Genomic DNA, 17197 nt, shown 5'->3' on the forward strand with positions numbered 1-17197 from the left:
GATCAGTGGGGGGCAGGCCTTGCCCCTGACCGGCTGGGCACAGGATGGCTGGAGGCCGCCTCGGCCTCTGCCGTGCCAGCCTGGTGCTCTTCACGCATCTCTGGGACCGAGGTCACACTTATCATCTCTGACCCATCAAACCCCGGAAGCCAATTCCCTCCTCAGCCCCGACGTTTTAGAACAATATGCTTAATGTTCAGGTGGCCTGCTTGGATTTCCGATCTCTTGCACTCACTTCTGTGGGCCTGAAGGTGATGGAAGGCCTTGGAAGATGATGAAGCGGGCCCAGAGAGGAAGCTGCACAGGCAGATCTTAGAGCAGGGCTGAATCTGAACTTGGGTCTTTTGATTGGGGTGGCCACCAGGCTGAACTGGGGTCAAAGGTTCTGTGATGACCTGTGATGGAATGGGGCCCACAAGCAGATGCAACATTTCCAGCAAACCAGTCTGCCCCCAAAAATGCACTACTAAAATACCTAGGATTGTAATGGAAACCAAATATACTGAACAACAGTTTCAAAATGTTAAAAAGAAATTCATGGCCCCCAAGTGGAGGACCCCTGGGGGTTCTACAGCCTCCTCTGCCCTGGCTGGGAAGAGGACCCACATCCCACAAAGGGCCCAGGGCCAGTGACAAGCAGCTACCTGTCACCAAAGGCCGGCAATGTCCACCTCAGAACATCACCAGCTGAGATCTCCCTATCTCTCCCGTCCCTCATGATCTTCCCTTACAAACACAATGTGCTTTATTAGTTAGTGTCTGTGGAGCACATGAGGAAGAAAGGACAGAAACATTTAAGAGAACGTTTCCCTTCTGATCTTTGGACCTCTGGCCGTCCCACTTGTGATTCAGACTGTAGGATTCAGCAGGAACACTACAGGTTGTGATAAAACCACACCCAGGCTCCCTGTTAAGCATCACTGCTCCTTTTTTGGTGGGCCAGAGGAGAGGGCAGGGGGTGTTGCGGATCTTGGCAAGGGGATGTGGAGGCTCAAAGAAAGACTGGTGAAGATAAAAACCAAGCCTGGCCAGAGGCCTAATGCAGCTGATGAAGGACACACGTGGCTCCGGAGGGACACGGGGAGGCTTCTGGCCCCCCTCGGCCGGCCAAGGGAGCAATTCCATCCACCCACAAAGTGACTCCATTCAAAACTCTAGAGCACATAATTGTTCTTTATTAATAAAGCAGAATTGTTTGCCCAGGCGAAAGGACCCAAAGCTCACTTCATAAGACAGACTGACAGTCATTTGAGGCTGCCGCTGGGAGGCCACCAGGGCCTCAGTGTTCTGGGAGCTGCAGGCCAGGAGAGGCGCAGTGGCGGTCGGTGGGAGGAAGGCCAGTCAGAGACATCAGTCCTGCGGTGTGGCCCCAAATGGGTAATACTGCGGGAACTCATGGATGATTTTGAGAGCATCATTGTACAGCCTGAGGTCTAAGAGAAAGAAGGTTTCTGTCCACCATCTTGTGATGTTGACATCACGGATGAGGTCACTGGTCAGTTCTACCCACCCACTCTTTAGGAGTATGTCACTTAGTCTCCTGGGACTTTTAGTGTCAGGTTTGTCCCCCTGCCTGTCTGCGCCATCATCACCTTGCACCTTATACCAAGACCGAGCTCCAAATGGAAACGTGACCTACCCACAAATAAATCAGAAAAGCATGGCAGAAATGACCAATCAGAGCACTGGGCAGAAGAAAAGTTCAAGGCCAATCAAGGGATAAAATCGGACCACCAAGATGAAAAAAGATAAGATGAAAAGGGAAATCATTAACTGGAGAAAAAATCTTTGTACCCAATCTCTCTAAGACAGGTCTTGAAGAGGTATTTGTTTACACTTTCTAAGAACAAAACCATTCCCCTGTGATTAAATGGTTTATAATAGGAGCAGCCAGTCTCAAGAGAAACCGGGGCTCTCTACAGCCACAGGAAAAAATGCTCCAAGCCAGCCCCAATTCTCATCATCGTCAGACCAGTCAAGACAGCCCAAAAGAAGTGTGGTAAATGTGGGTGGGGCACCCGACGCAACGTGGAATCGGCACTGGCTGGGGAGCCCACTGGGTCGCTGCCAGGCCCGGACGCAGCCCTTCTGGTGACCCAAATGGGAACGTGGGTGGATCTCGCAGCGCCGTGCAGACCAAGGGAGCCAGGGTGCCAGAAGGGCGCAGCCCAGGCACCACACCGCCTGCTGCGGCTGAGCAAGGACCGTGTGCTCCTGCAGACGGGCTTGAGGGAAGGCCCGCATGTGGCAGCGTGGGAGTGGGAAGGAGAGAGGGCAGATTTCTAAGATGAGGTCACCAAGGTCACTGCACCGTCAAGGTAAAGCTCTCCCAGAGTGAGTGTAGGTAGTCTGCGAACGTCTGGAGGTAAAAACCCTTTCTAAAAAGGAATGGGCACGTTTGGCTGGAATGGAGAACAGGGAGGGGCAGTCGAGGTACTGAGGAGCCATGGAGGTTTCTTGAGGGTGCGTGTGTGAGACAAGGTCACCTTGGGAGCTGGGTGAAGGCTGGTGGGTCACAGAGCGCGGGGACACCAGGGCCGGGGGCAGGAGCCAAGGGGGGGGCCTGGACTCACCAAAGCTGTTGTTGTGGTCTCTGAACGGCACATAGGACGCACACAAGATGGTTGCCTTGGCTGTCACTCTGCCGACGACTTCCAGGATCCCAGAAATCTCCTCTTCGAGCTGACGAGGCAAACGAGACTCTGCTTGACCCCAAGTGCCCCCGGGTTCCCCAGAGAGGGTCTCCCTCACCTGGGACCGCTGACTGAACCGGGTGGGGGTCAGAGCCTTCCGCAGCTATGCCAGCAGCGGCCATGAGCCCAAGGTGAAGGCCTCTGCACGGACCCTCAGAGGCCACCGGGCCCCCCACGTAAGCAGGAGTGTTTTGGGGGGATGGAAAATGCGATTAAGCGCCTACTGTGTGCCAGGTGCTTAATCGCATTTTCCCGCTCTTGGAAGAGTGTGCTATGATGAGGCCCGTTTTACAGCTAAGGAGACTGAGGGAGATGGGACCCGTCCAGGGTCTGAGGCCGGATCTGAACGTCTGCTACTCTACCTCGGCACCCCGTGCCGCCCACGTTCACAACAGGTCCTATCCGCTAGCTGTGCCATCCACGGGCAGCTCCCTCCCGGGCAGGCGGACTGCCCAGCGCCTTGCTGCCATCCCAGTGTGACCAGCGGCTGGCATGGCCTCCACCCCTCCTCTGCACTCACCGGCTCCGCCAGCTCCACCGTGACCTGCTTGCCTTCTCCGTCAGAAAGGACGAAAGACTTCCCGCTGGGGTGGATCTGAAAGACAGCCGAGGGATCACGTCCAGACCAGCCCGGCCAGGGCCCTCAGGAAGCCCACCGGGGCCTCGTGTCCTGACCAAAGCAAGAGGGGACGGTCGGGGCTAAGGTGACCCCGAGTGCCCCTCCCCGGTCTGCCGGTCCAGCCTGCCACCCCTCTGCACCGGGGGGCCTTCTGGACGGGGGCCCTGGACGATGCCGGGCGGCCAGGACGGGCCAGGGAGAGGCCCTTGCCCACCTCCCTGGCGCAGCCTCCCGGAGACATCCCTTCCGGCCGGTGCCTAATCAATGCTGATGGAGTCTCAGAGTCTGCCCCTCTGGACCGCAGCCTCAGCCCCTAACCACCAGGAGAGCCTCCGGGCTCTGCACAAAGAGGGCTAAGCCCGGCTCCCATCATGCCCCGGAGGTATCACCGCTGCCCCCCACCCCTCCACTCTGACCGTCCGGGCTGACTTCGGGGCGCTGCACAGGCGGAGTCCAGCCTCGAGCATGTGCTCGCCCTCAAATGGAAGCTGACATTCTGCGGGGTCCCCGACAAGGGCTGGCTGTCCCCCAAGCCTCCTCCCCTCCGCCTCCAATGTCGAGGCCCAGCTCGGTTTTCCCTGCCTCGGGGAGCCCGTCCACACTCTCTTGTCCTGGGGTCCTGACAGTGACGCCGCCCGTGCGGGCGACCCCCGCCCCGCCTCGGCCTCCTCCTCCTCGGACAGAGCAGGGAAGTCCTTCCCCAAAGAAGCCAAGCTCTCGGGGCAGGGCTGGCTCCCCTTCTCCCGATCTGGCCCCTGCTACGGGCCCGGCCAGGGCGAGGTGCCGAGCCGGGAGCCACAGAAGCCGTGCCTGCAGCACCCAGCTAGGGCGGAGCGCGGTCCCTCCTCGGGGATGACGCGGGGAGGGTGGGGGAGCGGCCGCAGGGCAAGGGGGGGGAGGGAAGAGCTAGAGCCAGGGTCGGCCTCAGCGGAGGGTGGGGGATCTGAGCCTTAGGGGTGGGGGTCTCTGCCCCCCCTGGACACCCGCACCTTCTCCAGCCGCCCCACGAAGCACACGGGCCGGTCGATGAAGTGCGCCACATGCGCGGCTCCGATCCGCGTCCGCGGCAGCTCCAGCACCTCCGCCATGGCGGGAAAGGTGCCGGGGTCTGGGCCAGCCCGGGGCGGGACTTCCGGCTGCGGCGCCAACCCGGGCCGCGCCTGCCCGGAAGTTGGTCCCGCCTCCCCCACCGTCCACCGGAAGTCGGTGTTGGTTTCCTGGTGACGAACGGCGTCCCGGGGAAGTGCCTTGACGACCAAGGAGGGAGGGTGCGGGACCGGGTCGCGCCCCGGAAGTAGCCCTGAGGGGAAGGAGGCGGGACCGCGACAGGGCCAGGTACCGAGGTGCGGGGGCGGGCAGCGCGCCAGTGCGCGAAAGACTCCGAGAGTGGGAGCTGGCCGTGAGTGTTGGGCCCGCGCGCCCGCCTCAGTTTCCCCATCAGTAAAGAGGGACAGAGGCAGCGGGAGTGTTCACCGGCGTCCCCTGCGGCTAGGCCCCCACGGGGCCACTCTTAGAAGGGAGGAGTCCCTGGGACCCCGGACGAAGCGTGCCCCGCAGAGCGCCTGCAGAGGGGGGCCGACCCTTAACCCAGAGGATGCCGCAGCCCCGTTAGGACGCAAACTCCCTTGAGGGCAGGACGTGCGCCTGCAGAGGGGGGCGACCACTCGCGGCTGCGTGGGGTTCCCGGACGGAGCGTCAGCCCTGACCCTCCCCCATGGCTCGGAGCTGGGGGGACGATCCTGGGGGGCCCGGCCCTCCGGACCCGCCTCCCCCGGGACTTCTGCCGCCCCCCTCCTCTGTGCCCCTGCCCGCTGGCTGCAGAAGGGCTGGGGTCCTCTCTCCCACTAGCTCTTGTTCTGGCCCCGACACCCGGTGCCTGCCCTCAGGCGGCTTCCCTTCTGTGGGGGTGGAGGAAAGCATATCCAGAGGGGAGGGAGGGAGGGAGGAGCTTCCCACTCGTGGACAGGACTACTTTTTGGTGAGGCCTTTGGGCTGAAGTGACTCGCCCAGAGTCACACAGCTAGCCAGTGTCAAGTGTCTGAGGCCGGATTTGAACTCGGGTCCTCCTGACTCTGGGGCTGGTGCTCTGCCCACTTCGCCACTCGGCTGCCCCTGGCGTGACCGATCCCGTGACTCGTTAATTGGAGTCAGCCGGGTGAGGGCTATCTGATTAATTTCCACCACCATTGTAGCCCCTGCTTTAGTCTCTGGTCTCCAGGACCTTCATTTTACTGATGGGTAAACTGAGGCTGAGGGTAGGCTGGGTGGCCTGCCCGGGATTCACTCAGCGAAGTCAGCTTTCCTACTTAGTGCTTAGCAAGTGCTTCCACCCTGTGCCCCTTTTTACAGATGGGGAAACTGAGGCAGGCAGCAGGGAAGGGGCTTGCCTCAGGGTGGGAGTTAGTCTTCTCTTTGTGTTGGGTGTGGGCTTTGACTGTTGCCTTCAGTGGTTGATGACCTCTTGGGCCGTCATGGGCATGGGTCTGTGTGTGCCAACATGCGTGGTCGTGTGTGATGTGTGTGTGTTTGAGAGGGTGAAGAATGTACGTGTGCATCTGCATGAACATGTGAGTGTATGTGTATGTTTGAGAGGGTGGGTGGGTGTGTGTGCAGGTGTGTGTTGGAGATGGTGAGTGTGTGTGGGGGCACATGTGTGTGAGCCCCTCCTCTCTTCGGTGCATTCCCTCCCCCCAGCTATCTCTTCTACATTGTGGGGCTTGGGGGCATGGTCCCTCCCCCCCCACCACCATCTGGAAGTCCACACAAACTTTTTGGGCCCCTCTGTCCCAGAGAAGTCTGAGCTTTTCCCTTCTCTTTAGGGGTGTTTCCGGCACTTTTTGGTAAAAGTGGGGTTAGGTGTTTGGTCACAGGCTCTGTATCGCCTGTGGCTGCCACAGACCTCCCCCCAGTTCCCACTTTGTTTCTCACACCCCCGTGATGCCGCGCAGTGCAGGGGTGGTGGTCCTTGTCCCTCCAGTGACATCTCACAGCCTTCCAGTCCTTGGGCTTCCCAAGGTCCCTTTTGTGCTTTTCAGTTTCCTGCGCAGCCGTGAGCCCCACGCGGGGCCTGGAACAGGCCAACCATGTTCCACTTCTTCCGGAAGCCCTCGGAGCCCAAGAAGGTGCCGGTGCCGGAGAGGGAAGCTGATGGATTCGTCCTTTTGGGTGAGGCTGGGCTCAGGCCATCCTGTCCCTCTGTCCTTCCAGGAATCACAGTAAAAGATCTCTAGGAAGCCAAGAACAGGCCAGGGACTCAGAGGGAGAGCTTCAGAGTAATTGGAAACACCCACTTGTTGGGGGGGGAGGGGTGTTTAAAATGCTGAATTAGACAAATCTGGTAGAGGTTCCCTCTGGCCTAAAATGACGCCCAGGAGGGCAGCGGGGCCTTGAGGACTGTGGCTTCCTCCGTCTGCCAGGGGCCTACTGTGTGCCAGGCACTGTGCTGAGCACAGGCTCTCATGGTATCTTCCCCACGCCAAGGAGGGTCCCCATTTTACAGATGAGGACGCTGAGGCACACAGGCTAAGAGACTTGCTGGGCTTGCCCCACTGGTCAGTGTCTGAGGCTGGATTGGAACCCAGTCTTCCTGGCTTCAGGGAGGCATAAATACAATGCTAACAAATACAAATGTTTACAAGTACAAGGGGGTTTTAGAGTGAGAGCCCCAGCATTGGGGGTGGGGATCCAGGATAGGCTTCAAGTAGACGGTGGCGATGGAGGGCCCAGTGGATAGAGCTAGGAGGGGGGCCTTCCAGGCACGAGGGATGGCCAGTGCAGAGGTACCCAGACAGCAGACGGAGTACTGCGTGTACTTGCAGAAGGGGGGAGGTGAAGAGGCTGGAGAGCTGCCATGTGGGTGCAGGAGGAGTCCCTGTGGGGTCCTCGTGAGCCCCCACACATGATGCCCACTTTGGGAATGATAAAGGGGGTCATTGAGAGGCTGTCAGTCCACAGACAAATCCTTTTCCTTAGAAAGAGGGACGAGCAAGGACCCCCTCCCCTTTCCCAATGGGGTGGCCCACAGTCTGTCCCAGGCCCCGGGACATCCAGTCTTGGGAGAGACCATGATTCCTTCAGTCTTTCCTGTGTCCGCCTGGCTTCCTTAGAGGAGGGAGGAAGCACACTGAGTGGGCGCTTACTGTATGCCGGGCCTTTCCCTTTGGGCTCACGGCAGCCCAGGCAAGTGGACGCTTTTATTCTGTCATCGACCTTAGAGGGAACCTGAGGTGGGCACTTTGCCCAGGGGCCCCCGCTCGTTTGAGGGTACTATCAGTCAGTCATTTGGTCAGTATGCATTTTGTGGTGCCTACTGTGTGCTCTGAGCTCAGGACTAGGGATACACAGAAAGGCAAAAGTGGAATGAGTGAGCTGATACAGCGGACACCGTGCTGGACTTAGAGTCAGGAAGACCTGAGCTCAAATCCAGCCTCAGACACCTCCTCCCTGGGTGACCCTGGGCAGGTCACCGAACCCATCCCAGCCTCAGTTTCCTCATCTGTAAGATGGGATGATAATATACATGCTTGAGCTTTACCTCACAGGACGGTTGTGAGGAGCAAATAAGATAACCATGTTGGAGCGCTGTGACAGTCTGAAGGCCCGTGTGAATGTCCGGGCTTGTTCCTGTTCTTGGCTGAGGTGCTCGGCCCTCCACTCCCTCTGACTGACCTCTCCAGGCCTCTGCGCCCCACTTCGGGGAGTGCTCTGCCCTTTTACACCCTGTCCTTCCCTGTCCGCTGGGTGTCAGGCAGTGTGCCAGGTGCTGGGGGATACAAGCAGAGGCCAAGGACAGTCCCTGCCCTGCAGGAGCTCACAGTCTAACACACAGCTACTATGTATGAGCAAGGGAGGATGGGAGAAATGAGGAGACCAGTGGGGGGCTTTCCTGGCCGCCTCCTCTGCTGGATTCCAGCCCTCTTGAGACAAGGCCGGTGCCCTGTTTTATCTCTGTAGTCCCACTGAACCAAAATCGTCAGTGTCGTGTAGACACGGAGCAATCTTGGCTTCTCATGAGCTGGTGTCCGCGGGAGGGCAGCCAGCAGGAGATGGAGAAACTAAGTCATTTGCTCACCTCTTGTCATTTTCTTCTAAGCCTTCATTGCTTCTCGGATGGTGTGTCCCTTGACTTCATTTCACTCTGTGTGTCTGTGTGTGTGTGTCCATGTGTAAACACGTGTGCATGTGTGTGTCTTGCCTGTTCTGCATCTCTGTGTAGAGTGCTTTTCTTCTGAGGCAAGAAATAAGAGAGAGAAGGCATCTGTCCCTTTTGCTTGGATATATGATAAATGGCAATGAATATTTTCTGTGAGCCAACTTCTTTCACTTTCATTTTGAAAGCCAGTTTTGTAGAGGGTCCAGAAATTCAAATACAGCTTGCACCATCTGAGTGATGAGAAAATAAGACTTTAATCCTGGTTAATCCGTGGGGTTGACCTGGTTGTTCAGTGATGCCTTTCGTGCTGGTCCCTGGCCAGAAAACTCGGGTCCTGAGATGAATGATTCCCTCTGTGCGATGGCTCGTCTTTTGGCCGATTCTGAGAGTCGGTTTTCTAAAGTCTCAGCCCTCCTCAGAGACCGTCTCTCGCCATCTTGTCTCATTTGTAAATGAGGTGGGCGCCTTGGGTGTCAGCATGGAGAGCTTTGGGCCCTGGTTTTGTTGGAAGGGGACAGTCAGGGGGTGTGCTCCGGAAGGTCTTTGGCTGGGAATTGGGGGGGGGCGGTGTCATTGTACAGGAGAGTGAGGACCCTGTTGTGGCCCCTTCTCTGGCTCACAAAGGTGGGCCAGTCCGGCTGCCAGATCATTTGTGTAATAGCACCGTGGAACGCCTCTGGTCAGAAGTCGCTCTGGAATCTTGCTCTAAATTGATTTTTCTGACATCTTTAACTATATCTGGTGGGCTCAGAGACCGCCCATAGCTGCTCCTTTGGGGTGTTTCCCCTTAACTGCTAGAGTGTATTAAAGCTAATGCTGATTTTGAAGAATTAATGGATAATTTGAAATAAGGGATCTTGCTTGCTAAGGAAAGGCCCCGAGATGGTTTGTCTTCTTCCTTGAGTTTCTTCCACCCCTTGTCATTGGATAGATAGGCATATGCCAATGCATGCACACACACACACACACACACACACACACACACACACACACACACACACACACACACATGTCACAGATCCCTGTGATATCTTGCTTCATCTCTGATAATCCCTCGCTAGCTCTGCTACTTACTGCCTTTGTGATCTTTGACACAAAGATTCCTTCTCTGGGCCTCAATTTTGCCCTCTGTAGAACAGCAGAATATGGTGTCATGGATAGAGAGCTGGCCTCAGAGGCAAAAAGACCTGGCTTCAGATCTTGCCTCCCATGCTGGCTCTGTGATCGTGAGCAAGTCACTTAACTTCTTGGTGCTCCAAGCAATTCTCCAGGACTGTGCCATATGGTCAGCACTTGCTGTATCCGGAGCACAGCGCTAAGAACTGTGGATGCAAGCAGAACCATAGTCCTTGCTGTCAGGGAGCTCGCATGCTAGCAGGAGAGACTACACGTGAACAAGATGGCAGCGGAGGAGAGGGAAGGTGATTGTGCGAGAGGGGGAGGGGGAGGGGGAGGACCGGGAAAGCCCTGTAGCAGAAGGTCTGATCTGAGCTGGCTTGAAGGAGGCCGGGGCCTCCAGAGGCAGAGGGGGCCAGAGAGCTCGGCATTCTGGGTCTGGGGAGATGCCAACCTACCTTAGTGGGAGGAGTTCCCGTGCCAGTTGTTCCCCACATCGATGTCATCATGGGCCAGATGCTGCACCTTCACCGGCCCCTCAAAAAACCCCAGAAGGGAACTCAACCTGGTCTGTGGTTCTTTCTAGTCCTAAATCCAGTGTCCTCGTACTCCATCCTAGACACAGATATTTTTGAGAAGGATTAAGGTGTTCCAGGCGGGGGGAAAGTGACAAGAATCATGAAAGATTTGAGGGTACTGAGGCCACGTGAAGACATCATTGTTGCTGAAATTCTCCGTAAATCCCCTCCAGTTGTTTTGGCCAGTCCCACCAAGTTTCCTGCAAATAGGTTTTTCCTTCTGCTGCTTCTCCCCTTTTCACTGAAGTGATCTCACTTACAGTCTTCCATCCCTCCCTCTGCAGCTTCACACTCTTAGCCAGGTGAGCAAGCTCACTCAGCAAGCAGGAGCTTCTTATGTGCTGACAGTGTGCCTACACTGTGCTTAGTGCTGAGAATACAAATACTGGGAGAAAGGAAGATGGGGCATACGTACTAATAGGGGGAGATAACACATAAAAGGAAGCTGGGGAGGGGGTGGCTAGGGAGACAAAAGCACCAGGACATGGCGGATGGCTCTGGAGTGGGGCCTGGAGAGGAATGAGACGTGGCGGCCTGGGCGCTCTCCTTCAATTGAGGTTCTGGTAGGAGACCTACAACGAGGGTCTGGAGGGCTGGATTCTAGGGCGAGGGTGAGGCCTGCTTGGGAAGAAGGGTTTGGGGCCTGGCGGGGGGCTCTGGAGAGGAATGAGAGGGCTTTGTTGGCTGATGTGAGTTCTCTGCTCTTTGGATTTCCACATTGTGATTCATTTACATTTGTTAACATGGGAAATGGTGATAATCTGTGTTGGAGGCCAGCTTTTCTATCCATTTCCCACATTTTTGGTATTAACAGTTGTTCAAGTAGTTAGGTTGAGTTTCTTTAGTCTGCATTTATAGCTGCCCATTTTTATCCCCAATACACTTCCTGAGAAAGTAGAAGTGTCACTAAAAAAACAAGAAGAGCTTCTGACCTTGACCAAACATCCCCAAGGAAGCCTGCACCCGAGATAACAACATGGTGGCTGAGGGGATGGTTCTTAAGATGTCTCCATGAAGACCTCGTTCTTATAGGATGCCTGAGAGAATGGCAGCTGTGACCAACCCTGCACCCAAAAAGATTGGCCACAATGTAGATTGAGAGATTGAGCTTCTCCAGCTTCGGAAGCATTTTCTTGTTAAAAAATTTTTAAAGTTAATTTATTAATTTCAGTTTTTAACATTCACTTACACAAGATCTTGAATTCCAGACTTTCTTCCCATCTCTCCCCTCACCCCCCAAGATGGCATACTTCTGAATACCTCTTGCCCTGATCTGCCCTCCCTTCTATCACCTCACTCCTCCTTCTGTTTTCCTGTAGGGCAGGATAGATTTCTATACCTCATTGCCCCTATATCTTCTTTCAAAGCGTTATTTTCTTTTACATCACTGTTCACAACCAGTAGCTGTGGTGGAAAAGTGCATCCCCTTGTTTGTGTGCATATGTGTTTACATGTGGAGATGTTATGCTCTCTAGATGTACACCACGTACGGCGGTAATTATATGTAACAGAACAGTTTTTATCTTAGGGCAAAATCTGTTTGCAGACTCTCTCTGTAAGAAGCTCCAGTGTTCCTCAGTATGGTGAAACATGAACTTGGCTTCCAGCTGATTTCCAGAAAGTCTTAAAAAGTGATTTCAGCTGGGACCAGCAACACACTGGTGAGGTCCTTTTTTCCTCTTGCTTTGAAGGTGACACAGAGAATGAGCAGAAAGCATCCCCAGGAGGCAGCCCCTCAGAAGGAGCAAAGCAGCCCTCCCAGGTAAGAGGCGGCACCTTCTCCTCTGTGTCTTTGGCGACGAGTCTTTTTAGACTTCCAAAGACCAATGTGAAGGGAGAGTTGTGTCCATGCACGTTACATGCTTTGCTAGAAGGACCTTGTCTTGGGTAATATCCCAACCTACTTTAAATGAAAGTTGGAAGCAAAGTTCCTATTTTCCTAATATGCTTAAACGTGTCTCATAATTGAAACCAAAGTGATTATCCAAAGTCATCATTTGTATGGGGATGTCCAAGCTTGTGAAATATTGTCATCTACTCTCATTTAGTCAAGCAAGTCATTGTCCAAAACAGATGAAGGTGAGGAAGATGGAAAAGAAAAAGACCCCCGCCCCGCCTCCCAGCCCCACCCCTGACCAACTTTGTTCCATATGAGCGTCCCACATGACAGCCTGTGCCTGTGGAGGCAGAGCTACAATAATCACTAACAGGTGGGTGGCTGGGAGTGACAGGGTTTGCTGGGGTCCTCAGGAGGCCCCCAGCTGCCCCATGGCACTGACAGAGACACGAAAGATCTTTCAAGCCTCCAGCATGGAATGTAGGGCTCCCTTCTTCCTCCTTGTGTTTACTGAAGCAGCTCTGCCTTCTTTGGAATCACACTCTAATAACAGCCAGCGTGTTCTTTGGGGTCACTGTAGAGTGGCAGATTTAATGGGCAGCAGTTGTAACAATAGCATTAATTATAATTGAAACATGGATAAGACATATTCTCTGCTAGATTGAAAAGGCGTGTTGCAGCAGAACATCCCCAGTGGTCCCCAAAGACCCAGTTTTCTAGCTGTGTGGAAGAAGGAAGGCAGCGTCCTTTGCTTGTTCTTATTTTAAAAGAGGAAACAATGCCCTGGCTTTCTGTCTGACTGGGCCTCCCTTTGGACTGTGCGAACACGTTTGGTCTCAGGTGTTGGTGATGCTGGGATGTAAGGCAGACCTGGCCTCGATGCAGTGCTGGGGAGTATGTGGCAGAAAGGAGAGGCGTCAGGAGACAAGCAGGCTGGGCCTTGACTTCCAGGTCCAGTGCTGGCTAAGAGCCCTAGGTTTCTCATCTGTAAAATGGGGACACCAATCCCTACCCTACCCATCTGCTGGATTTTGGGGGGGAGAAAAGACATGTGTACTCCACTAGAAATGTGAAGAGACGTGGGTGAATCCCATGTGGGCTTTTCAGCCTGGGGGAATGTAGCCTCCCAGAATATTTCAGAAAAGCATGGAATGCACTTGTTGGCCAAGCCAGGCTGGGTTCTTTGAGCCCCTGGTGTGTGTCCCCCCCTTCTCCTGGGAGTTCTCTCATTGGTTGTCCAGAAAGTGAAGGAGAGTCCAACATGGAGGACTGGTGTCCTTGATCCTGACGCTTTGGGATCTCTCTTCAGGATTAAGTTGTTTTAGAGCCTCGCCGGCAGGGACTCCCTGTCCTTCCTTCTTCACACAGAACCCCACGGAGGTCTGGAAGCCACCTGAGAGTCTCGGAATGCCTTATGGGGGAAGGGGGGTTTACTTGTGTCCTCTCCCAGTCAACACAGCAAAGATGATTAAAGCCATGGAAAGTGAATGGAAATTCAGGCCCATGGGGGGACATGAAAGATGTGGGCCCTAGGAGCAGAATCAGCAACATCATCTCAATGGCATGTGAAGGATCATTTTGTTTTTGTCTGTTTGGGGGAGCATTGTCTGTGAGGGCCAAGGGGAAGGAGTAGCCTTGGATGACAAGATAAGGTTTCTGGAGCTCTCGGCTGGCAGGGCTTTCCGATGGAGGGTCCCGAGTGCATGGGGTGACAGGCGACAGTCTTCTTCCTGGGCAGCCCATTGGATTAGTGGTCAGTCCTGGTCTCCACAGCTTAGGGGAAGACAGGGATAAAGCAGAGCCTGGCTCAGAGGAAGACAGTCTGAGCGAATTGGGACTCTCGGCTTCTTGGTTAGGGATGATGACCTGTTTATATATCCCCAGCATCTTTGGGGGCGGGGCGTCTGATGCACAGTGCCTGGCATGCTATGGTCACCCAATAAACGTGTGTCCAGTGATGGACTGCATGTGGAGCCTGAGAAGCCTGGTGGGAGGGGTTGATTGCCAGTGGTTGTCAAGTGTTTGAAGGGCTGCAGCTTGGGGAAATTTTGAGTCACCAAAAGCTTATTGAGTCATTTCCATCTTCTTGGTTCTGAAGATGCTATTTCATGCAATACAGAATATGTCTTCACATCTTCTACGCTTACCATGCATTCCCCACAGCTTCTAGTTTCACATTCCATGATGTAAAATCACAGAATTGGCAGGGTGAGGCTCGGTTCCACATGGGATGAACCAGCTGTTCAGAAAGGGTGGTGAAGGCTTATTAATTGGTTACAATTGTCCTTTGTTTTCGAAGAGGACCAGTGACATCCCGACATTGTCAGGGCACAGTGGTTCTGGCTGTGGCCGGTCAGTCCAACCTGAGCCAGCAAGCCCAAGTGGTGTGCTAGAACTTTGGAGAGAGTGATGTCTTGCAAAGGTGAAAGGGGCTGTTGAGAGGGTAGGATTCCAGCTCCTGGTTTGGCAGGTATAGAAACGGGACCCGGGAGGGGAATGGACTTCCCAAAGTAGCAGGCCTGTACCTGGCAGATGGAGGCCCCAGGGGAGTGTTCCAAGCTTGAAGCTTGTCAGAGCTTTGGTTCTGGCCCATTCGGCAAAGTGGTTTTCTCCCTGGGGAGGGACCAGGTCATGGGGCCCTCTGTGCATCCTGTTTCCCACCGCTCCCCCAACATCACTTCAGTGACCACAAATACTGATGTGAATCCACAATACTTTCTTTATCGCCAGTCATACGGTGAAAGATCTGTGCATCAGCTCCCCCAATCCAGGGCAGGGAAAGCCCCTAGGGTTGGCATGATTGTGGCTGCCACACCAGATCCTTAACAGGAAGGACCTTGGGACATCCCATTCCCTGCACCTGTCAGTCAGTTGTGTAACTCATTTATTCGCTAGGTCCCCAGGCAGGGGTGGGGAAGCTGCAAGCCTCAGGGCCATGTGTGGCCCTCTAGGTCTTTGGGTGTGGCCTTTTGACTGAATCCAAGTTTTACAGAACGGATCTTTTTATTAAAGTTATTTGTTCTGTGAAGTTTGGGTTCAGAGGGCTGCACTTGAGGACCTAGAGGGCCACTTGTGGCCTCAAGGCGGAAGGTTCCCCACTCTTGCCCTAGGGGGTGTCCCAGGCCTTGGGCTGGACCCTGGGATGTAGAGAAGAATGAAAACAGTTTGTTAAGAGGAAACAACACAAACATGGGAAGGAGACACAAAACACATACCAAGTCAGTTCAGTGAGATGTGACTCCTGTCTCTGGGTGTGGTCTTCTCCCAGATCCCAGTAGCAGAAGCAGTAAGAGGGAGAGAGTACAGAGGGAAAAGGGAAGAGCCTAGGACAGAGCTCTCAGGGCTCCCGCAGGGCGTGGACATGCCTGGAAGAGGGTATGGGTGTGAGTGTGTATAAGTGGGTGTGTGTGGTGTGTGTGAGTGAGTGTGTATGCGGTGTGTAGATGTGTGCGAGAGTGCATTGTGAGTGAGTGAGTGAGTGTGGGTGTGACATGTGGGTGTGAGTGCGTATGTGCGCTTGCGTGTGTCTGTGCGCATGCAGCAGGTCCAGTCCATCTATGGGGAGGAGAAGCTGACCAGAGCTGCTCCGGGAAGCTGGTGTGGCCTTGAGGCAGCTAGGGAGGAAAAGACATCCCGGGGCAGGGGTAGCACCCCAGCAAATGCACAGAGAAGGGTGCCCCCCTGAGGCTGCTCTGGGAGCCAGGGGCCTGGCGGAAGGGGAGGCCAGCAGCACTGGATTGGCAGCCTCCGGAGCCAAGCCTTTCTCTTGCCCTGGGCAGTCGGCTTGTATGCGGCTCCTCCAGTGGGCTGCATGTGTCTCGTTGGTCATCATATCGTCAGATGCCATGCCCAGGCCACTGCAGGCCTCCTCAAGAGGGCTCACAGCCTTGTTTACAATGTCCACTGTGTGGGTTTTGTTCCCTGTAGGCAGATGTGGGAGAGCAGCCCCATGGCAGTGCATCAGGCCCTCTGAAGGACTCCGAAGGCCAGATGATGGAGAACAGCGCCCTTGCGTCGGAGCTGCTCAGGGACGTGCCCTTCACCCTGGCGCCCCATGTGTTGGCAGTGCAGGGCGCCGCCAGCGACCTCCCGAGCCACTTACTGACCCCAGAGTTCACTGACAACTTGTCACGATTTTTGTATGATTTTACTCTGGAAAATTCCGTGCTGTGTAACCCCTAATGGGTCAGCAGGACGAGGTGCGTGAGCATCTTAATTGCCAAATGTTCTTGTGTGAAACCTTGTCGCGCTTAGTGTTTTCACATGATTATTAATGTTCAGGACCTTCAGGAATCACTGATTTTCACATGCATTTGTATGGTCACCTTATTTTGGAATTGGCAACATTTACACCAGATACTCAGACCAGGCCAGAGTCTGCTCCACCCCTGCGGGAGGGAGAACGTGAATGTGCTCTTCAGTGTTTTGGAAAAGCTCAGCAGGGAAATTCTCCAGCCAAACATCGCACCTGACAGCAGGCATCTGCGAGGCTCTGTGTGTTCCTCTCTGACACTCCACATCTCACAGCCTTGTGGTCGGGGAGCTCCATGTCAGTGTTACTTCAGGAGAGTGCAGGGGCCTATCTCGGCATCCACCGGCCCGTGGTGGTCCCCTCCCGGGCCGGGCTGCTGGCTGAGTGTCTGGGGGAAGGGTCCATCTGCCTGGCTCTGCCTTTTCCCTTCCCCTCATTGGCTTTGTTTTTCAAGGACTTTTATCTGAGGCTTCCTCATGTGAGAGAGGTGAGGAAAAGCCAAGTCTGAATCTGGCCCTCAGCACTTGCTTAGCTGTATGACCCTGGACAAGTCATTGTACTTCTGCCAGCCTCCGTTTTCTCATCGATAAAATGGGAATAATAGCACCTTTCTCCCAGGGTTCTTATGAGAATTAAGCAAGATAATATCTGTAAAGTGCTTTGCAAAGTGCTATATAAATGATAGCGAATGTTGTTATCATCATTATTATTATTGTTATTATTATTGCCATCACCACCCATGTCCCTGGTTTATGCACAGATCAGCCGTCTTGGTCAGCCTCTGTTTCCTAAGGAAGATGTCTCTGGGTGAGATGTATGACTGCAGATCATCAGTCAGGTCGCCACCCCGATGCAGATGGAAGCATTTTTCAGACTCCGAGGCAGAGGGTGCAAGCCTCGAATGGACCTGTTTCCCTCCACCTCCACTACCGAGCAGCTGCCTCAGGGCA

General features: G+C 54.6%; 2 protein-coding genes across 3 annotated transcripts; one reads left to right on the forward strand and one right to left on the reverse strand.

Moving 5' to 3' along the window:
- Window positions 1-1155: 1155 nt before the first annotated feature.
- On the reverse strand, window positions 1156-4436 carry RPA3 (replication protein A3). Its single transcript, XM_021000062.2, has 4 exons — window positions 4302-4436; window positions 3214-3288; window positions 2574-2682; window positions 1156-1433 (listed from the first exon to the last, which is right to left on the reverse strand). Exons 1-4 carry the CDS (start codon window positions 4398-4400, stop codon window positions 1351-1353), a joined length of 366 nt encoding a protein of 121 aa, XP_020855721.1. The 5' UTR covers window positions 4401-4436; the 3' UTR covers window positions 1156-1350.
- A 103-nt stretch (window positions 4437-4539) lies between these two features.
- On the forward strand, window positions 4540-16804 carry UMAD1 (UBAP1-MVB12-associated (UMA) domain containing 1). Of its 2 annotated transcripts, none has more exons than XM_021000060.2 (4): window positions 4540-4647; window positions 6348-6477; window positions 11850-11920; window positions 15923-16804. In XM_021000060.2, exons 2-4 carry the CDS (start codon window positions 6396-6398, stop codon window positions 16175-16177), a joined length of 408 nt encoding a protein of 135 aa, XP_020855719.1. In that variant the 5' UTR covers window positions 4540-4647; window positions 6348-6395; the 3' UTR covers window positions 16178-16804. The 2 variants fall into 2 exon arrangements, with proteins under 2 accessions (XP_020855719.1, XP_020855720.1); XM_021000061.2 differs by having other exon boundaries at window positions 4607-4711.
- The last annotated feature ends 393 nt before the right edge of the window (window positions 16805-17197 follow it).

This window comes from Phascolarctos cinereus, unplaced genomic scaffold (assembly GCF_003287225.1).
Source record: "Phascolarctos cinereus isolate Bilbo 61053 unplaced genomic scaffold, phaCin_HiC Scaffold_1;HRSCAF=81, whole genome shotgun sequence".
NCBI lineage: Eukaryota > Metazoa > Chordata > Mammalia > Diprotodontia > Phascolarctidae > Phascolarctos > Phascolarctos cinereus.